General features: G+C 51.2%; 3 protein-coding genes across 3 annotated transcripts; 1 reads left to right on the top strand and 2 right to left on the bottom strand.

The window, feature by feature from the left end:
* The first annotated feature begins 596 nt into the window (after positions 1-596).
* SPOUT1 (SPOUT domain containing methyltransferase 1) lies at positions 597-5,431 on the top strand. The gene is made up of 12 exons (XM_042051990.1): positions 597-701; positions 778-820; positions 900-1,019; positions 1,338-1,497; positions 2,357-2,446; positions 2,557-2,606; positions 2,768-2,898; positions 3,294-3,366; positions 3,751-3,849; positions 4,458-4,560; positions 4,813-4,960; positions 5,066-5,431. The coding sequence occupies exons 1-12, from the start codon at positions 654-656 to the stop codon at positions 5,138-5,140; spliced, it is 1,140 nt and encodes a 379-aa protein (XP_041907924.1). The 5' UTR covers positions 597-653; the 3' UTR covers positions 5,141-5,431.
* A 369-nt stretch (positions 5,432-5,800) lies between these two features.
* On the bottom strand, positions 5,801-8,608 carry ENDOG (endonuclease G). Its single transcript, XM_042051998.1, has 3 exons — positions 7,712-8,608; positions 7,135-7,244; positions 5,801-6,506 (listed from the first exon to the last, which is right to left on the bottom strand). Exons 1-3 carry the CDS (start codon positions 8,201-8,203, stop codon positions 6,224-6,226), a joined length of 885 nt encoding a protein of 294 aa, XP_041907932.1. The 5' UTR covers positions 8,204-8,608; the 3' UTR covers positions 5,801-6,223.
* A 99-nt stretch (positions 8,609-8,707) lies between these two features.
* Positions 8,708-19,853, bottom strand: TBC1D13 (TBC1 domain family member 13). The gene is made up of 12 exons (XM_042051996.1): positions 19,746-19,853; positions 19,497-19,570; positions 19,216-19,256; positions 18,733-18,794; positions 18,359-18,458; positions 17,111-17,193; positions 16,796-16,955; positions 15,813-16,020; positions 15,094-15,257; positions 13,429-13,589; positions 13,221-13,278; positions 8,708-12,485 (listed from the first exon to the last, which is right to left on the bottom strand). Exons 1-12 carry the CDS (start codon positions 19,766-19,768, stop codon positions 12,420-12,422), a joined length of 1,200 nt encoding a protein of 399 aa, XP_041907930.1. The 5' UTR covers positions 19,769-19,853; the 3' UTR covers positions 8,708-12,419.
* Positions 19,854-19,897: the final 44 nt, after the last annotated feature.

Raw genomic sequence — 19,897 nt, 5'->3', positions numbered from 1 at the left:
AGCTGCATGTGCCAGCAGGAAGGAGGGAGAGAGGGAAGGAGGCAAACCCCCACCTGCCTTCCCTGGTGTCCCACCTCACCTGCTTGCACAGTCTGGGTGGGTGAGGGCGCTGCTGAAAGCGCTTTTGCACCGATATGTGTGTGCCAAACACGGCGAGACTCACAATTGCCGGAACGGAGAGAGAGCCGAGCGACCGGAGCGCAGAGCGCCGAGCGACCGGAGAACCGAGCACAGAGCGACCGGAGCGCAGAGCACCGAGCACAGAGCGCCAAGCGACCGGAGCGCCGAGCACCGAGCACAGAGCGACCGGAGCGCCGAGCACAGAGCGACCGGAGCGCAGAGCACCGAGCACAGAGCGACCGGAGCGCCGAGCACAGAGCACAGAGCGACCGGAGCGCAGAGCACCGAGCACAGAGCGACCGGAGCGCAGAGCACCGAGCACGGAGCACAGAGCGCCGAGCACGGAGCGACCGGAGCGCAGAGCACGGAGCACAGAGCGCCGAGCACAGAGCGACCGGAGCGCAGAGCACCGAGCGACCGGAGCGCCGAGCGCAGAGCACCGAGCGCCTGACCGGGGGCCGCTCCCCCCCGCGGGCGGCGCTCGCGCCCTCCGGCCAATCAGCAGCGCGGGGCGCGGCCGCGGCGCGAGGAAGATGGCGGACGCGGAGAGCGGCGTGGGGAAGCGGTGCAAGGGCGCGCAGGTGGGCGGCGGGCCCGGGGGTGCCTCGGGTCCGGCTCTGAGGGGAGCCCGGCGGTAACGCGCGCTGTCCCCCGCAGGTTGAGGACAGGAAGGTGGACTGGCGGCGCTGGAAGCAGGAGAGTAAGGAAGGCCGGGCACACGCGGGGGCTGGGGCGGTCACTGCGCGGTGTTTAACGCCAGGCGCTGTTCTCCGTCCCAGGGAAAGCAGAGAAGAAGAAATGGAAGGAAGTGAAGCTGCTAAAGAAACTGGAGAAACAGCGGATGCGGGAGCTGGCAGAACAAGAAGCCCAGAAGCAGAAGGAGCAGAAGGAAGACAGAGGTGATGCCGCTGTGACTCGGTGGGGAGACCTGGGGGGAAGGTGCTAGAAAACCTGGCTGTTAAAAGGCAGTCAGTGTTCCTGTCGGTAGGAAAGGTGTTACTTCATCGATCCGATATGGATCGGTCCACATGCCCAAACAGGCACGAACATGGTGCAGCAATCACTGCATGAGAGATCTTTCTTTAAGAGAAAACCTGTGATTAAATCTAAGAAACAGGGGTTGCTTTTCCCCCACCACGAGTGCAGCTGAAGCAGTAAATGTGACGCTGTACATCAGCTGTGAGGCCGCGGCTCTCTCTCATGTCTCTGCTCCCCAGGCCGTCACCACACACTGAGCGTGGCTCTGCCCGGCTCCATCCTGAACAACGCGCAGTCCCTGGAGCTGCGCACGTACCTGGCGGGACAGATCGCCCGGGCCTGCGCCATCTTCTGCGTGGATGAGATCGTGGTCTTCGACGAGCATGGAGAGGATGTGAAGTATGGATAAGACTGAAGGAGAGCATGCTTAGATTAGATTTTAGGAAGGAATTCCTCCCTGTGGGGGCAGTGAGGCCCTGGCACAGGGTGCCCAGAGAAGCTGTGGCTGCACCATCCCTGGAAGTGTCCAAGGCCAGGTTGGACGGGGCTTGGAGCAACCTGGGATAGTGGAAGGTGTCCCTGCGTGGCAGGGGGTGGAACAAGATGATTTTTTAAGTTCCCTTCCAACCCAGGCCATTCTGTGATTCTCTGAAGGAAGAGCTATCTTGTTCTGCACAGTATTTCCTCTCAGCTTTCTGTTCCTTCACTCTTTTACTAAGCTAAAGCCACGAACAAACTGCATGTACCTCTCCCCAGTGCCAGGATTATGGGGACCACTGTACCACAGGGAAAAAGATGTTGACTTAACTGCCCTGGCAGCTCAGATCATTTATCCCAGCATGGGGTTGACAAAGCAACAGGAGGCCAAGTTCTCCTGTACCCTTAAACCTTGCTGTGGAGGGACAGGACACTCCTGTATCCTTACAGAAGATGCTTTCCTATCCTTCAGTTTTTCACTTGGACCTGTACCTGAGTTAACTGGCCAAGCCATGCAATCCTGCAGCATCCAGCTCAGTAGCATCCACCTGCCAGGTCACATTAATACATAAAGACCAAAAAACAAAACTGAAAAAGATACTTGGCTTATGGAGATAGTTCCAAGGATGATTTGTTAACAGACTGCCTCTGGAGCAGCCCTTTTACAAGGGTTAGACTGGAGGGATGTGCTGCTATTGTCAGGTTAAGAAGCAAGGCTTGGTCTTCTGGAGACCTGACCAAGCTCATGGCAAGTTCACAAGCTGCTTGCTTTCATTTTCAGGAGTGTGGAAGGGGATTTTGAAGGAATTGGGAGGAAAGGCAAGGCTTGTGTGCAGCTGGCTCGGATCCTGCAGTACTTGGAGTGCCCTCAGTAAGTTTGCTTTTCTCTATACTCAGCTGCTTTGAGTCAGAACAGGGCTAGAATTGAAATACAGATTCCATAAAAATACTTTTTCACATTTCACCTTTCTCTGGCAACAGGTACTTGAGGAAATCCTTTTTTCCAAAACATGAGGATCTGCAGTTTGCAGGTAAGATCCAGTTGTCTCTCTCCTTCCTGAGCTCTGGCTCGTTATGTGTGGGACAACCAGGACTTTTCCCCAGTTCAGCGCTGGACCTGAGAGGGAAGGAGCATGGCAACACCTGCACCTATGTTTTCCCCTCAGCACCTCTTTGCTCTGTGCTGTTCTAGGGCTGCTCAACCCCCTGGACAGCCCCCACCACATGCGGGTGGACGAGGACTCGGAGTACCGGGAGGGCATTGTGCTGGACCGGCCAACGAAGCCAGGCAGAGGCTCTTTTGTTAACTGTGGGATGAGGAAGGTGTGTGTTACCCACAGATGCTCCAACAATTTCCCTTGTCTCTCTGGCAGATTTGAAGCAGGCAGGGTGGGCACTGCTGGGTTTCTGAAGGCTGCAGTGGGCCAGTGGGGGTTTAAGGCTGTTGCTGTCTTGTTCCTTCTGACTTTGCAGTGTTTGTGGCTTCCCAAGCCCCTGGCATGCCCTGCCCATTCCAGCACATAATTGCTTTACTGCTGCAGCTGAACCTTTGAGTAGCAAAATAAGCTTCAGACCAATGACCAAGCCCCTGAGCCACAGAGCTCCTCATTCCAGCTCCAGGCCAGAATAGACCCCCACTTCCTCAAAGGATTCCCTTCCTTCCCTGCCTTCCCCAGCCCTTCCAGAATCTCTGGTGCTGATGGTGACTGTCACTGCAGGAGGTGCAGATTGACAGACAGCTGAACCCCGGTCTGCGAGTCACCGTGCGCCTGGAGGAGCCCCAGAATCCAGGTAATCCATGGCTCCAGTAGCATCTGTAAACTTCAGTCCTGCAGGAGCAGGTCCTTCCATATGACAGGTTTGAATGTACCCAGCAGCTCTGCATGTTCCCTTCACTTCACACACAAATTTAGTAACACCCTTACCTTACCATGCCTCTCTTGATAACTGGAAAGAACTGGCAGCTCTTTGACCAGCAATAAACAGCCCAAACACACTCACACATGCTTTCCAGAACTCACAGAACGTCCAGAATACTTTTTCACATTCTGGAAAAAGGGAGGGTGATGTTGCACACCAAGTCAGTGCCCTGTTCCTGGAGAACACAGAGCTGTCTGTGGCTGGTCAAATCTCACCAGAGCACAGGGGCTGTTAAACCTCTCTGCTTTCTTTCAGAAGCCAAAGCGCGCAAAGGCACCGTGGTGTCCTCGCACCACCCTCGGACAGTCTCAGGCTTGTACTGGGGTTACAGCGTCCGCCTGGCCTCCTGCTTGAGTGAGTATCTGCTGGGATTCTCTGCCTGGGCTTCCAATCTCAGGCCTACTGGCTGCACACAGCTCTTTCCTAGAAATCTCTGTGTCTGACGGGCAGCTTACACACACAGCCAGCAGCCATGTGGCAGTCAAATTTTAGGGCTGAAGCGAGGCATGAATCACTGCAGTCACCCTCCAGGACTCTGCCCTGTACCTCCACTCACCCATTGCTCCAAATGGCTGCACAGCAGCAAGAGATGAGTTGGCGCTCTTCTCCATTTCCATGATAACTACATCCCACTCATTCACATCAGAGCCGCCAGTGGCATTTGAGTTCAAGAGCCCTGGAAAATTCTTTTCCTGTCTTCTGGTTGATTGGACCTCGTAGGAAGACTGTAAGCTATTAGGAGGTGGTTTCCTGGCACCTATCTTGAGCTTTGAGGAAAAGGGTGTGGGAGACTTGCAGCAAGGGAATTATGTGGGAAAGAGGAATCGTTCTGTCTCCAGATACACTTGTGGCACTGAAAGCAACTCCTTCTGCTGCCACCACTCAACCATGGAGTGTTTTAGCCTGTCCAGAAGGCACAGGGGTGAGGAATGGCAGTAGTAACCCCAAACTCTGTTTTCCAGGTGCTGTCTTTTCTGAGTGCCCGTTCAAGGAAGGCTACGATCTCTCTATTGGGACCTCAGAGCGGGGCAGCTCCGTGGACCAGGTCACTCTTCCCTCCTTCAGGTTTGTGTCCTGCCTGCTTGGCCCCACTCAGAGCTCCCAGTGAGGCTGTTGCAGGCAGCAGAACAGGGGAAATACCCCAGGACAAGGCCAGTTCTTTTCCTGTTTCTCTGGAGTTGGTAGCAGGGACTGTCACATTGGCCAAGTGCGGTGGGGCTCTGGTAGGGACACAGCTCCATGCTTCAGCAGCACACAGAAGCTTGGACACAGACCTAGACAGTCTCCCTCTCAACCCTGTCCTTGTGCTCTCCCCAGGCATGCCCTTGTTGTATTTGGAGGCCTTGAAGGCTTGGAAGCTGGGGTTGATGTGGACCCAAACCTGGAGGTCACTGACCCAAGTGTCTTGTTTGACTTCTACCTGAACACGTGTCCCAGCCAAGGCAGCAGAACCATCCGGACAGAGGTAGGGCTGATGGTGCTGGGTGTGCACAGGGCAGTGCTGGGTGTCTGCCTGTGGCAGTGACACACAAGGCCCAGGTGTGGTCTGACTGGCTTGGCTTTGCTGCAGGAAGCACTGCTGATCTCTCTGTCTGCGCTGAGACCCCACATTGAGGAGGCTGTGAAGACACCCAGAGACAGCTGAGGGAAGAGAAAACACTGACCTTGCCCTTGGGGAGGCAGCTCTTCAAATGTAGGGTGCTGGGCAAGTCACTCCAGGAGCCTGGTGGGACCAAGGCACAGTGTGACTGAAGCTGGCAGCACTGCCCAACCAGGCATTCACTGCTGCTGGGAGCAGCAAGTCTGTGCCCTCCTGCCTTGCATGGTCCGGCCAAGCACTGGTTGCTGCTTCCCAGCAGCTGGGACAAGCTGGACAACAGACTTGGTCTCAGCAGCTCAGACATTTGGGGTGGGAATAAAGCAGTATGGAACCTCAGTTGCTGTGAACTCCAGGTGTGTCTTGTTCTAGGCACAGTTGGTGCCTCTGGAGCGATGTGGCCTTCAGACTGAAAGAAAGTCAGAACTTAATCCTTATGTCAAGAACCTGTTCCTGCCTCAGCCTGACTTCCCCCAGCCCCTCTTCGAGGCTTCATCCCTCCCAACAGCAGGAAGGGCTGGAGCTTCAGCTGGCCCTCAGCACTAAAACACATCATCTCATTACAGTTTGTCTCCATCTGTGATGCTTTAAGCTCTGCCTGCAGTGAGCTCAGACAGGAAAGCAGCTGGAAAAGTTGGCTCCATCCTCCCTTCCTCCTGCTGAGATACTTAGAGCTTTGGTGAGAGCAGATAAGAAAGAACCAACCAATACTGTGTGTGCTCAAAGCTTTACTGCTAAAACCATCTTCTGAAAGAAAACATCATACAATTCTTTGGCCACAGGAAGGCAGGAACTTCTCCCGTAGCACCCATCTTGCTCCTCTCCTTCCCTGCTAAACAGCAACAGTGACTTCACTTTGTGCCTGCATGAGCCTCACACAACTCCACGGCAGCAGAGGATTAGGGGCAAATCCTAGAGAGTTGCTACAGTGTCAGGTGGCCCTGAGGCTCCTGCAGGACCCCCCTGGAGACTCCGTTGTGTGTCTGTGTTTCAGACACCACAAGGGGGAGGGTAGAGAAAAGCACACGTTTCATTCTTAATTTCCACATTTACAACTGCACAAGGAACTGTGATTCTGCAGGTGACTGCCAGTCCCTTGCCAGGGGTTACCTGGATTTGTCTAGTCAGGGTTCAGTGCTTTCCAGCTGTGATGGCTTTCAAGTTGCTTGTTCTCTTGAGGATGTTTGGGACAAAGAGGAGCCCTGAGGCTCGCTCAATGCTCTCGATGGGAACCAGGAACCGTTCCAGGGGGATTTTATCATCCACAGGGCTATTGGGCATAACATAGGAGCGCAACTCAATCTCCCCACTCTCCTTTTCCAAGATGAGCACCTTGAAGAAATGGGTGGGGACAGCCACATTGTTCTTCCCAATCACCTGGTACTTCACATACATCTTCCCATCGGCCTCCATCCTGCACCAACAGCAACATCCCAGGTTATCTCCTAGTTTGGTGTCACTCTACCCCCTCAGTCCTCCAACACCCCCTGAGCCCCCACCCACAGCAGGCAGCAGCTCTGCTCCTGCAGCAGAGCTGTAAAACATGGCTGGAGCAGAGGCTATGTGACAGGGTGCATTGGGGCTGCTCCCAAATCCCCTCCCTGCTTACCAAACTATTTCCTGCTGCTGAAGAGATCTCGAGACAGAGCTGCTACATGGCGATCTTTGAAAATGAAGTCATGTCCTTAAGTGGAAAAGTAGTCCATGACATTGAACCTGAAAGCTTTATTCTGCAGGGATGGGGTTTGCAGTCTAATCTGGTAATCTCCTATCTACTAAATTGTTAAGGACTGCAAACAAAAACAACCTGGTTATGCTGTAGCTCAAGAAACCCACTTTACTCATGAAATAACCATCTGGATGGGAAATACATAAACTAATCCTAAGAAGGTACCTTTCCACAGAACCTCTATGCTCAGCTGGTCTTACCTACTGAGAGGGCCCTTAGCAGATCTCTCCTGTCTGGGAGCACCTCAGCCTGTTTTCCTTTGCCAGCACAACACATCTTTTGGGTGCCAGTCCAGCTCAGCCCTCGTGTTTACCTGGGCAGGAAGAGGGGTCCTGTGCAGACATAGACATTCTTGTTGTTTTTTGCCAAGCTTCTGCAGTACTTCTCAAGGTTATTCCAGGCATTCTGGTTTAAATGAGGATTCTAGAAAAACAACCAGTAGTCAGTTGCTGGGGTATTCCCTCACTGTTCAGAGTAACACCACCTGCCTTTTCTGCAACACGTCTCACAGAGCCCCAAGCACTTTCCACACAAGATCTCCACTATCACCTCTGCTTTGGGACCTGTGATGGCCTGGTTTGTATGCCCAGGACGGAACCCATTGCCTCAGGCCACAATTTTTTTGCAAGTGTTTGTCTACCTGCTCCTGACAGGAGCTGCACTGAACGGGGTCTCTTTCATGGTTTGAGAGACACATACAGGCGGTGCATTTGCAGGATTTCTGTTGTCAAATTCAGGAGGAATCAGCACCTCCGACTGACTTTGGCCCCTCTCTGCCTGAACTGCTGCAGGCACAAACACAGCGACGCTCCCGGGTGGTTTCCCGCAGGGAGCAGCGTCTGCCCTTGAAGGCGGGCAGCTCCGGCTTCCCCGCAGGCCTCGAGCCGTACCTGCGGGGCGATGTTGCTCAGGTAGAACGTGTCCCGCATGGCCTTCTGGCTCCACCTGTGGTTGGCGGCGGCGGCCAGGTGCCCGCGGTCGAAGCCGCTGCCGCGGTAGTCGGCGTTGGTGGCGCGGTGATACTCGTGCACCGAGTCGTCCTCCTGGAAGTCGCAGGCGGCGCGGTCCGAAGCGCCGCTGAGCGTGTCCCGGTTGAGCTGCTCGATGACCCAGAGCGCGCTGCGGCTCCGCGGGTCGTAGCACAGCACGTAGGACTCGCGGCTCCGCAGCTGCGCCAACCCGGGCAGCCCGTACTTGCTCAGCTCGGTGCGCCCCGAGCCCGGCGGCGCGGGCAGGCTGGCCGCTGCCACGGCGGGCAGCACGGGCAAGCGGGCCAGCAGCCCCTCGGCCGCATCGCCTTGGTCCCGATGCTCCCGGCGGCCCAGAGCCGCCCCCAGCCCCGCGCCCACCCCCAGCGGCAGCACCCACCGGGCCCGCAGCATGGCCGTGCGACCGTGGGGCCCGGCACGGCCTTAAACGGGCCGCGGCTGAGCCTCGGGCGGGCGCGCTGCTCCGGCGGCATCGCCGCTTTAAGGGAGAGCGCGCACAGGGCGAGCGGCGGGCACACCGCGATCCCGGGCCGCACCGGGAGCGGGGACCGCTCCCTCGGGAACGGCGGGACCGGAGCGGCCCCGCGGCCGAGAGGGCGGCTCGGGACACGGGGCAGAAGGACAGAGCGGTCAGCGAGGCGGGGGGACGCGCGCTCCCACCGCCACCGAGAGCGCTCGCAGGTGCGGTGGCACCGGTGCGAGGTATTCCTGGGGAAAAGGCACAGCTCCCGCACCGGGGGAAGGCAAAGCAAAACCATCGCCGAAGGGAGATGGCGGTGGAAGAGCCAGGCTGGTTCTCCAGGGCTCTCCCCAGCTGGCTGTGCTGCTCTCACACCTATGGACACTGCAGCTGGAACCTGGAGCAGCCCCAACTCCGAATCACACCAACAGGAGAGGTTTGCACAGACATCCGTTTAGTTAAAGGAAACGTTATAAGAATAGTGTTTTTAAAAAGAAGCATAAAAGAAGGAGTTTTAGAGTGATGAAGTGTTCACTACACCCTTTTCTGGCAATCCTTCCCAAATAAAGTGGGGGGGAAAAGTGTTATCTGTTCCTTTCTTTGGGAAAGGGCATTTTAGAAGACTGCTCCGAACAGCTAAAACAGTCACTGACATTCCTTAAGGGAAAACAGCCTCTGATTCCCAAACACCCCAGACTCCCCTAAAACAACTTCTGGCCTTCATTCTACTCAATGCCAAAGTGCAAATAATTCTAGGTTAGGTCACAAAATTCAAACTCAGAATCAGTCTCCTGCGTGGCCGCCACCACCACCAACTTGATCCACCCCATTGGCAAAGCCACAAAGTTCCTCGAAGCTTGAACTCCAGCGAGGTGCAGGTAGAGCAGACCACTCCTCCCCAGGGAAGGCTCATCTCTTCCCACACACCAGGAGTGTCCTGTTTTCCCTCCCAGCTGAAGGTGATTTCCCTGTCCCCTGCCTGGCAGTAGTCCTGCCTAGGAGGAACACATGGTAAGAGCCATTTAAACATCCCCTGTTCCTTGTGAGATAATGGGTCCCCAAGGCAGCCCAGACTAACACCTCTCACCCCAAAGATCAGCTCTTTCAGCCAACCTCGCTGTTCTCGCAAGGATTATAAGAAACCAGAAGTGGAAACATCTCAAGGCTGGAGCAGGTGTTACTTGGCCACATGAGCAAGGAAACATCAGTTAAGTACCATCTCACTTCAAGAACAACAAAATTAAATCACCAAAAGCCTTCAAGTAATGAAGCCAAGGGAAACATGAGGCGATTCAAAAGCTGGTAAAAGGTTAAGACTTTCTTTTGCCCCCTTAAAAAATCTGGTTTTGCTCTTAAAGAAAGGAGAAAGTCTTAGAATAAAGAAATGGATGTCCCAAGACAATGAAAAGTACCACTCCTTTAAACAGCAGGACAGAATCTCTACCACACAGGAAGGAAATAAGCAGGAATATAAAACAGCTTTTTATGTATGGAACAGCCTGTCTGGATGTTTCAAAGTTGTTGCAAGCTCTCACCAAAGAACTCAATAGGTCTGGCAGCCATAGTTTGGATAAGGCTACAGAATTTATCCCAGAGATCCTTCCCAGCAGCCAAATCTCTCATTGCATCCCTTTAAACCACTGCAGACTCCTTTCAGAAGCATTCACTGTCACCCCCTGAAGCAAGGTGACATAACATGAGCCCTTGGACACCTAGGAAGGGAGAAGACAGCATGACACCTGTACTGCCACCTCCCCTATGCCTTCCCCAAGCGGGGAAGGTCACCCTCAGGGCCCAAAGCTATGCTGAAAATGTGCAGAAGTTCATCTCCAATTAATGCTTTCATTCTGATTTGCCTGCTGCCTCCTCAGGTTACTTTAAGGAGACTTCCAGCTGCTGCTCAGAGCAGGAACACTCATGGATGGTCCTGTTGCCAGTGAGAAATTCCAGCATAAGGAAAGCCTGCACCTGCCAGGGGAACCCAGAATGAACAGCCCAGCACAGGTATTCAGGGAGATGAGAGCAGTTTGTGCATGGAATGGGAAAACTACAGCAGTATTTATAGCAGTTCTGAGGCAGAAACGTTTGGAACAGGTACAATTCTGCCTAGGAGTGTCACCCTCTGGTTCTACGTTTGTAGAGAACCTCCCAGGTGACTGTTTGACCACACGAGGTCTGGCCAACAGCCTCCCTAGTGCAAGTACCCAAGAGCTGAGACATAAGACCACCTGGAACAGCTCAGAAAGAACATCCATCCAGTCGCTAGAGCAGCCAGGATGCTTCATCACACTGCTGTCCTGGTCTACCTGTTCCATTTTTCTTGGAGTAAAACTTTACCCTCAAGGAAAGGTTGCAGCAGAGAGGGATACTGTTGCCACAGGTATAAATTACACATTGCTTTAAACCTTCAATTGCTCTTGCAACACAGCAGCAACATGTGGCTGCACAAGTGGCACTTGAGCACCTTCTCAAGAGGCAGAGATTGCTTGGGATTGCCAATAAGAACATGGGTACATGTACCAACATGTCCTGCCATCTCCCCACACACCTTGCTGAGAATTACAGCAGCCTGTGAAGGCCTTCAGTGAAGAAAATAACACCAGTAAAAAAAAGCTGAAGGCTGCCAGCATCCCTCCTGCTAGGGCAAGTCTAGGCCAGCAGCAGCTTAAGCAGGTCTTACAAAGACTGACTGACCTTTAACAAATCAACACTCATAAATACCAAAAACTGCAGCGTCCAACAGCAGAGGTGAGCCAGCACAGCAAAGAAAGAAAGGGAAAAGCACGTTGGATTAGTGTTCACTCAAGAGCTTCTGCACCACACAAGCACCTGGGTGCTAGCAGTTTCTCCCTCTGAGGATTAGGGTTTCTGCTCAGCTCGACACTGTGGCAGGTCAGCAGTTCTCCCTGTGGTTTGTCTCAGTCCCTGTTCACCTGAACCCACTCGACTGTATCTGAAGTGCAGCAGTTTCCCTCTCAGGAGGAACAAGTGTCCAGCTCAGGACTGTGACTCCAACAGGACCAGGACAGAACTGTGGATCAGCCCTAGCAGTCAGCTCATGACAGATGCTTGTATGTCTGCAGGACTGTGCTAGAGAAGGACTCTTACTGCAGATCAGAACTGTCTCTTTCTGACAAGAAGTACTGTGAGACAATAGCAAGGTTACTGTGACCAGACCTTAATGTGAGTAGTATTATTTAAGCCACTGAGGCAGAAAACTCCAGTTCTGTACCTGTATAAGCCCCTAAATACATCTGTCTTCACTGAACATGATTAGGTATCCATTTCTTTTGTTTCAGAATCCTGATTGTAGCTGGATATGCTCCAGTTCAGAGCCAGGAAAGCAGCGTGAGGCCTCCCTGCAGTAACAATCCTGCTCTAAGGCTGTGCGTACTAAGGCTGGACTTGGAACTACACTTCCCTGGGGGATTAAAACCACCACAGTCTTGCTTTCAAGGAGACCTCGCTGATAAGGCGGTTCTGGATTCAGGCAGTTTGAGTGCACAAAGCCAGCAGCTGTCACGGTGTCCTCCCACCTCAGCTTCCCAAGACTCTTTCCCAGTCAAAGGAGTGCAAACTGCCAGGTGACCTTCACCAGAAACTGATGCAATCTTCTTCTTCTTTTTCACACACCTCAGGGATGGCAAAGTGCAGACACGAGGGAGGAGAAACTACCCGAATGGCAGAATGTGACTTCGCTGGAATACATTCTGTTCACAGGAGGAAGATCCTTCTATCCTCACCCACCAAAATTCACTGGACTTAAGTCTGTCCTTTCCCTACCAGAAGTTCCTCCGTGTGTTACTTCCATGATACAGGAGTCCATCCCTTCTGGGATATGCAGACAGAAGGTTTCTTTCTCCCCAAACTCAAAGTCATTAAAAAAAGATACAAAGAACTGCTTTTGGCAGCAGAGAGGCATTTGAGATGTGGAAAAATCTGGAGTGCACGACCCAAGTAGATGGGGAAGTAATCAGTCCTTGACCTAATAAATAGAGTAGAAGGAAGTCTTCAAGGTGGCCAGTAGTCCAAACAAAACCTGAAGCCTTGCAGAGACCAGTAGGAGCTTTAGTGCATCACACTGCAAGGGGCCATCTCCTGGGATCCACTGCCACACAGTTCTTGGACACCTTTTGTTAGGCCCATGGACTATTTGGAATCTTGAAGTTCCTTTGCCTTCTTCAAAATTAGATGAACATCAGAGATAGGATAATCCTATGGCAAAGAAACAAAGGGATTTCAGTGACCTTCCCAGCATTCTTGATCCAGATTGTTTTGCTTAAGCAAGGCAAACCTTGAAAACAACATTCTTGGCCTATTATAACACAATGCCATGTTCAGTTACTCCTTTAACAGCTACAGTTTCCTGTTTTGTAACTGATCAAAACTCAATACCCTTCCAGAGGGTTTGTTGTTGGTTTTTTTTCACTTTGTTCTCCAAGGGCACAGTAAACTGGCCTGCCACAGGGCTCTCCTCATGCCAGAGAGCCTTATCAAAACCCGTATCTTGCAAAGCCCAAAGCAGGAACTGGCAGAACATGAGATATCCAACTGTGCAGTGCAGACGTTTCCAACCTAAGGCTCTCACAGATCTCAGAACTAAACAGAACCCTCTGGCAAAAAAATTCAGCAGTGTTACAAAAGGTTTCACATCTTTGTGAAACTTGAAATTATTCCATTTTTTTGCAAACCAAAGGAACATTAGAAACCTCCAATCTATGATAATTTCTCTGTAGGGTAAAAAGGATGCATGTCCAAAAGACTCCCACTTCCAGTAATGAGGGTGCTGTAAAATCCCTGCAGATTTTCCTGCATGCAAACATCACAAATGTGGTACTTGTCTTGAACCAGGCATACCCTCCCACCCTCTCACATACTGTCATCCTCTCTCACAGTACTATTTTAAGACTTTTCCAATTGCTCTCTGTGCCCACTCTATTTAATTCTTACCTGTAGCAGCCTCATGTTCAGAGTGAAGTCTCCTTCCAGCAACTGATCCCGGATGAGTCTGAAAGATGGAAATTATTCCAGCTACTTTTGACTCTTTAGGAAGAAACTTTAAAATCTGTAACCTCTTCACCAGATGCCCTAACACATGCCTATAGAAGACTCCTGGATCCATGGAAGAGAAGAAGAGGAAGGCTATGTGTGTACTTACGTCAACATGGCACAACAGACGAGCAGGAGGAAATCGAAGCGCTTGTCATCAGCAAAGAGGGAGTCCCAGATACGGATGACATCTGGCAGCAGGAACTCTTGGGACAAGAGCAACGTCAGCCAGCGGAAGGCAAAGAACTGGGGTTTGATGTTCTGTTCTTGCTGTCAGACAGGCACCAGGCAAACAATGAATACGTGCTCCTGGCCAGTTCCCTACAGGCAAGAGATGCACCCCCTGTTTCCATCCCCGTCTCCTCCCCGACACTGCTCTAAGCTCCAAGCTCATCTTGCAGCAGCCGGAAAACCCCTGCATCCTTTGGAGACTCTCCCATTCAACCTCGACCGAGAGATTTTCAGTGCACCCACACTCCACCCCTACAGCCAAGCCAGAAAATGCTCCTCTGTCCACAACAGGGAATAAAGGAAGCTTTTCCCCCTAAAGGCACTATCTGTGTTCCGTTAAACCTGCCAAGTAATTTTAAAGTTCCCATTTGAACAGCATTTTATCTGCAAAGCTGCAGCCATCCCCCGCTAGCACAGGCACTGTTTGTCAGGATTTCCTCTCCTTTCCAGAACCCTTGTATTTATCAAAAGGTTTGCTATTCACAAAGAGAAACAAAGATGGAATAGAGTTCACACTGATGAACAGTAAAACATGCCATAAGCACCTTTAACTTGAACCTTTCCTGTTTTCTGATGTTAAATCCAAGGTAGCATAAGTTTATTCAAGGTCAGACAAGTTCAGGATTCTGCTGATATTCGTAAGGACCAGCTGCTGCACAGCCAAGACCATTTCCTGCCAGCCAAACATTAAGCAGTTTTTCTCCCCACTACCAGCCAACACTGTGGGCTCTGTCACTGTGCTGACAAACGTTCTTTTGGATTATAAAAGAAACATATCCTGACTTTTCTAGACGGAAAGAGATCACAGTGTGATTTGGTCAAGGTTGCAGTAACAAGAATTGCTTTCCCTTCCAAAGTCTCCTTGGACTTTCACACCAAATGGACTATAAGACTGAAGATGTTTGCAATGAAAGCTGCCTTCTACATGTTCTACAAAACTCACACAAACCCAAAGCACTTGAAAACCTTTGGATGAAGTGGAACAGTATAATTTGGCCGGTGGGATCATCCAGCTCACTTGATTTCATTTTTCCTTTGGAATGAGCTCACGCAGTTTAAGTCAGTGATGTCAGGGCACCCAGTGGCAATAGAAGTGTGTGTGTGCAGCGTGGGGGATGCTTTTTGTTTTGCTCTTAAAGGCAGAAACAATTTCTGTAACCTGGGATGCTGAAAAGCTCTACAGCAAAACCTGTGTTTTGCCTGATGACTACAAGACAGTAAAGACTCTAGCTCCAGCTATGCAGGTGACCAAAGATCGTGGCCAAGTCCCTTCAGAGTCCCAGCTGGCAGCTATGCAACAACCATAGTTTGCTTTCAGAGCCAGGCAGGGGAGGAAGCCTTGCTGTGTCAGCTCGCTCTGGGCTCACTCCAAGGAGAGGCTGTTTCAGCTCACAGATAAGAGTCTCTCTGCCCCACAAGCAAAGCCCTTCATACACTCTCTGTGTTCTCCTTAAGCACAGTTTAACAAAACTGACATTCACATGCACTGTTAAGCCACTCCTTGCATCCAACCCAAGACCCAGAGAAACACCTGGCTCCTCACCAGTTTCAAATACAGCTCCACATCTTTCTCCTTCAGGGTGGAGTACACCTTCTCCATTTTGTAGGTAATACCACACTGAGAATCATCCAGGCTCTTGATGAAGTTGTCCCGAATTTCAGCCATTAGATTGGTAAAGCAGAAAAACGTGTCTGCTTCAGCATGTTCTGGGGAAAGTAAGAACATGAGGGAATAGAGGAAGCATCACTGACAGAGGTACAGAGCTGTAAAACTGCCCTTGCTCCATAATCTAGTTGCTGTATTAGATTTAAGGAGTAGGTCCCACCAGATCTTGGCTTGCTTGGTCTGGGTTAAGGCTAGACAAACTTTTTTTTCTTTTTTTTTTTTTTTAACAGAAACATCTACAGAGCCACTGGAGATACTGACCCTGTGTGCAACACAAGGTCTTCATGACATGAAGTCACAAAACAGTTATCTGTGCCCAACAACATAAGCTGCCACCACCACACACCCTCAGAACTGTGAAGCAGAAGCAACAGGCAAAGTCCCCCCTTTCCATTCTTTTCTATATAGTACAGAGAAACAAGAGCTTCTAAGGGGATTTTAAGTTAAACAAACAACAATTGCTCAAAAATCCTCACTTTTCATGTCCTCACCACTTGAAGCCCATTCAGCTCCTACCAATTCCCCAAAACTCCTCATGCCATGCAGAGAACTCGCAGTACCACAGCCACTGCTGAGCAGCCAAAAGGCCCCCTCACCTTTCCATTCGCTGTTAGGGTCTGTAGCAAAGGTGTAGTAAAGAGGCCCCACAATTTCATTCATGCCCTGGACATAGGCTATCCCGGGGTTCAGCTTGGCATAGATGAACAGGATCCGCTCCACCACTTCCCAGTGAGCTTCGCAGCCATTGGGCAGAACTTCGTACTCGCTCAGAGAGCTGGAGGTGCTTTTAAGAGGGGAGCTCACCTGGAAAACAAGGCTGAATCAGGATAACCAACTGGCACAGATCCTTTAGCACATGTGCCAAGGTTGGCTTTTAACACACATAGGCCCCCCAAAAGATCTGGGCTGTTTATACCACATAAACCAAGACAAGCAACTCTGGGAGCACACAGGCAAGGAAGTCCTGGTGCTGGCTGTCCGTGAAGAAAAAAGTCTGTGCAGCAACAGACAGTTCCCTCTGAATCATTGTACCACATGATCTCACACAGCAAAAACCACAGCAGTTCCACTTCTTTAGTATTATGAGGGAAGGATACTGATGGTTGTGGAAGAAGCCACCTTCCCCAACAGCACATGTGCTGTAACACTCATGAAAGGGGAAAGAGACAACACATTTGAACAGATACTCAGCTCTTCTCCTAATTCCAGGTTTGAAATCCAGTTCTGGAGGACAATGGAAATTTGTAATAAATTCATGGTAAATTAACTCTTCAGTGTTTTGTTCCCGTACAGGAAGGCGTTATGTCAAGCATAAAATCACTTGTGACTCCAAATTCTACCAGAAGTCAGGTAAAAACAATCCTTAAAATTAAATGCACCTATAACTCCCTACAGTCTGTCAGGCACTTCAACTGCTTCTACAATGTCCAGCCCCAAGAATGCTCAGTATCTGCTGGGGTGTTTCCTTAATTCCACTGCACAAGCAGAAAGAGAAACAGAGACAGTCCAAGAATCACCCTTCCCCTTCCCAATCCAAGGCCCTGCCCTGTGACAAGGACAGCCCCAGCCCAGAGCTCACATTTGTCACCCCACTGCGGTTTCGTGCCACCGTCTGCGACTTGAGCGTGGTCTGCTCCACCCGTCTGCGCAGTGTCTCAAACTCGTTCTGGGGGTCCAGGATTAACAGGCAGGGATAATCTGTGGGGCGCTGGAAAAACGCCATGTCAGGGTACAGCCTCCTAGGATGGACACAGAAGGAAATCAGGAACAAGAAGGAAGTACATACCCCATGTCGAGTGGGAGGCTCAGTTTAATATTAAACTTCGTTTTCAAAGTACAATTTGTTGACCAAACCTCTTGGGTTCAGAAATCTGAGTCGTTCTGCCTCACACACCTGACATCTTTGTCTATCTGGAGGAGCACTTCATTATCCTTGAAGTAAGTGTTCCACCGACTGTCTGGATTTGGATTGAGGGGCTAAAGAGAGAAACAACAGAAACGGAACAAGTGTCTTTCACACATACCAAAATCCTCAGTAAACATACAGTGATTTAACATTTCTGCTGTCACTCTGCTACCAGCACAATCTGAGCACATCAGGGTCATTTTTTCTCTCACATTTTCAATCCCTTTTCATTTGTCTCTTCAAGAATTTGTTCCCAAATCAGGTATTTTGTCCTCTGTTAACAAGATTCCTGATTACAGCTCCAAACGTGGATATGGTATTTGGACTTGCAGTAAGAGTTATCCACCCACCCAGTACTTTGATGGCTGATTAAGCACCACCCAGGAAAAAAAAAAAGTGTATTCCATGAACTACAACCTATGCTGTATCAGACCAGTTTCCCAATATGATAAACTTAACTCCCCCCTACACACACACATTCTTCTCTCCACACCAAGATCCACACAAAGTTAACAACTAACCAAGAAAAAAACAACAAGCTACATTCCAAGGGATTCAAAGATCATTGTGACCTGCCTGTGTGGCTTTACAGACATGCCAGTTTTACACCACCAAGGCTCCAGAGATCACAGTGGGGCAGGTGACTGCAGGGGAGTGAACGCTCAGAATGGTCATGGGAGCAGCTGTATCATTTTACAGTCTCTTCTGATCAGTTACTTCACTCACTCCTCCCACACACACACTCCTAAAAGCACTTTCACAGAAGAAGAAAACCAAGGCATGCAGGCTTGCCATAACAACCCAGAAGCATTACTAGAAATAATCAGCTCTCCTGCCTTCCATACCACAGTCCAGCCTGACTCTCCTGTCTCTTTTCTATCCTCTGCTCAACAGCCTGCTCCAAATGCACTCATGGACCCTACTTCCCAGGGGAGCATCTCACAGCTCCAGCTACCTCTTGTGAGCCTTTCCCTACGAGACCCACAGCCCAGGCAGGTAGTCCCAAAAGGCAGGAGAAGGAAAGTGCACAGCTGGAAACAGCTCTCTACAGAGCTATTGGTGCTTTGTCAATAATTCACGCTCAAGGCTACCAAGACAAAAGTGGCAGGCTGGCACCTGGGAACCATCCTTCCCTCTGGCAGGGCAGAACAGTTGGGAACAGAGCCAGGAGTAGCTCAGGGGGCCAGAAAAATCCCCAAGGAATTTTCTGCAGCACAAAGGCTTAACAACACTTACATGATCTTCTAGGGTCACATCTTCCCTTGAAACACCCAGGTTGGCCTTGGCGATCCCAGGCTGGATAATCATTTCTTTCAGGAACTGGGAATACAGATCCCTTAAAGAAGAAAAGAGGAATTTGCAATGAGGAAGATAAGGTCAAGGTGAGCACACAGAGTTCAAACAGATCTCTCTGTCCCACCCTGCTCAGCCAGAAGGCATCTGATTTTCTCTTCAGTGTAACTGAAGGGGTCAATCTACCAGGCAGCTGTGAGAACAGCACATTCCACACAAGAACAATTTATTTTATGAACGTACTTAATTATTTAGAGACTATTCTCCTTTTCTGCAGATATTTTTAGAAATAAATGGACAAGTACCAACATCCTCACCTCTGTTTCTTCAGCAAAGAGCTCCATAAAGCTTTCTCTAAAGGGAGGTAGTTCAGGAGTATCTGCACAGGAAACAGGTGAACAGGAATTAGTATTCAATGAGCTGTTACACCTGCAAGATGAGCAAAGCAAACACAGTGGCTCGAACTGACTTTTGGAAAATACTGGGAGGTTTCTCCAGAAAGCCGAGTACTTTGCCAAGCAACAGTCAGGAATATTTCAGGGACTGGTTTTTAATACAGAACTATTTGTAGGACTGATCAATAGCTAACCTGACAGAAATGCACTGCTAGCTTAAAACTGACGCTGTTCACATCCAAAATGCTGATCTCCACAAAATACTGCTGACTTCTAGTGCCCTTTAAGCTCTGGATTTATTGTTTGTTTGTTTACAACTTTAAGCACCAAAAAACAATGCTACGTGTACTTAACCAACCCAAAGCATCACTCGCAAGAAAGAAAAGCACCCCAAGCAAAACCCACCTTCCAGCACAGGCAGCGCAGCCCACCATCAAAGGGAATTCCTGTGGAATACCAGGCAAAGAAATAACCACGTTAGCCCATCTCTCACCGCGGGTTGCTGATGTCACCTCACGAACAGGCCTGGCAACATTTTTCCTCCCCGAGGGGCATGAAGTTTCCCCTGGGACGCTGCCGGGATTATCCACAGTGTCTCCCACGGGGACCCCCCGTGTCACCAGCCCGGGGCACCGCCGTGCCCGTAGCCCCTTCCCCAGCCTGGGGCCGGTCCCCGCGGAACTCACCACTGAAGCACAGCTCGCGGAGCTTGGTCAGAGCCACCGTGGGTTCTCCAAGCACCTCCTGGAAGTCCGCGATCCTGAGGGGAGCGAAGCCGCGGGCGTCATCAGGGTTGGTACGGGCAACCTGAGACCCTCCAGAGCCCGCAACCCCTCAGAGCCCCCGATTCTCGAGAGCCCCCACCCCGCCCAGCGGAACCCCGGCAAGGTGGGGAGGGGAAAGACCACAGTTCCTACACAGACCCCAACACCGACCTGCTCTGGTGCAGCCGCGACATGGCGGCCCCGACGCCCCTTCCCCGCGCGCCGCATAAACACTCCGGCTGGAAACGCTGCCCAGGGAAGGGGGATGCGGGACGGGCCCCGCCCCGGGCCCGCCCGCCCCGCCGGGCCCGCCCCCGAGGGCG

The sequence above is a fragment of the Corvus kubaryi genome, unplaced genomic scaffold (assembly GCF_017639235.1).
Source record: "Corvus kubaryi isolate FWS band 111438036 unplaced genomic scaffold, C.kubaryi_AGA036_p1.0 78, whole genome shotgun sequence".
Classification (NCBI taxonomy): domain Eukaryota; kingdom Metazoa; phylum Chordata; class Aves; order Passeriformes; family Corvidae; genus Corvus; species Corvus kubaryi.
Note: the sequence above shows the minus strand (reverse complement) of the source record. Positions and strands in the feature narration are given on the sequence as shown.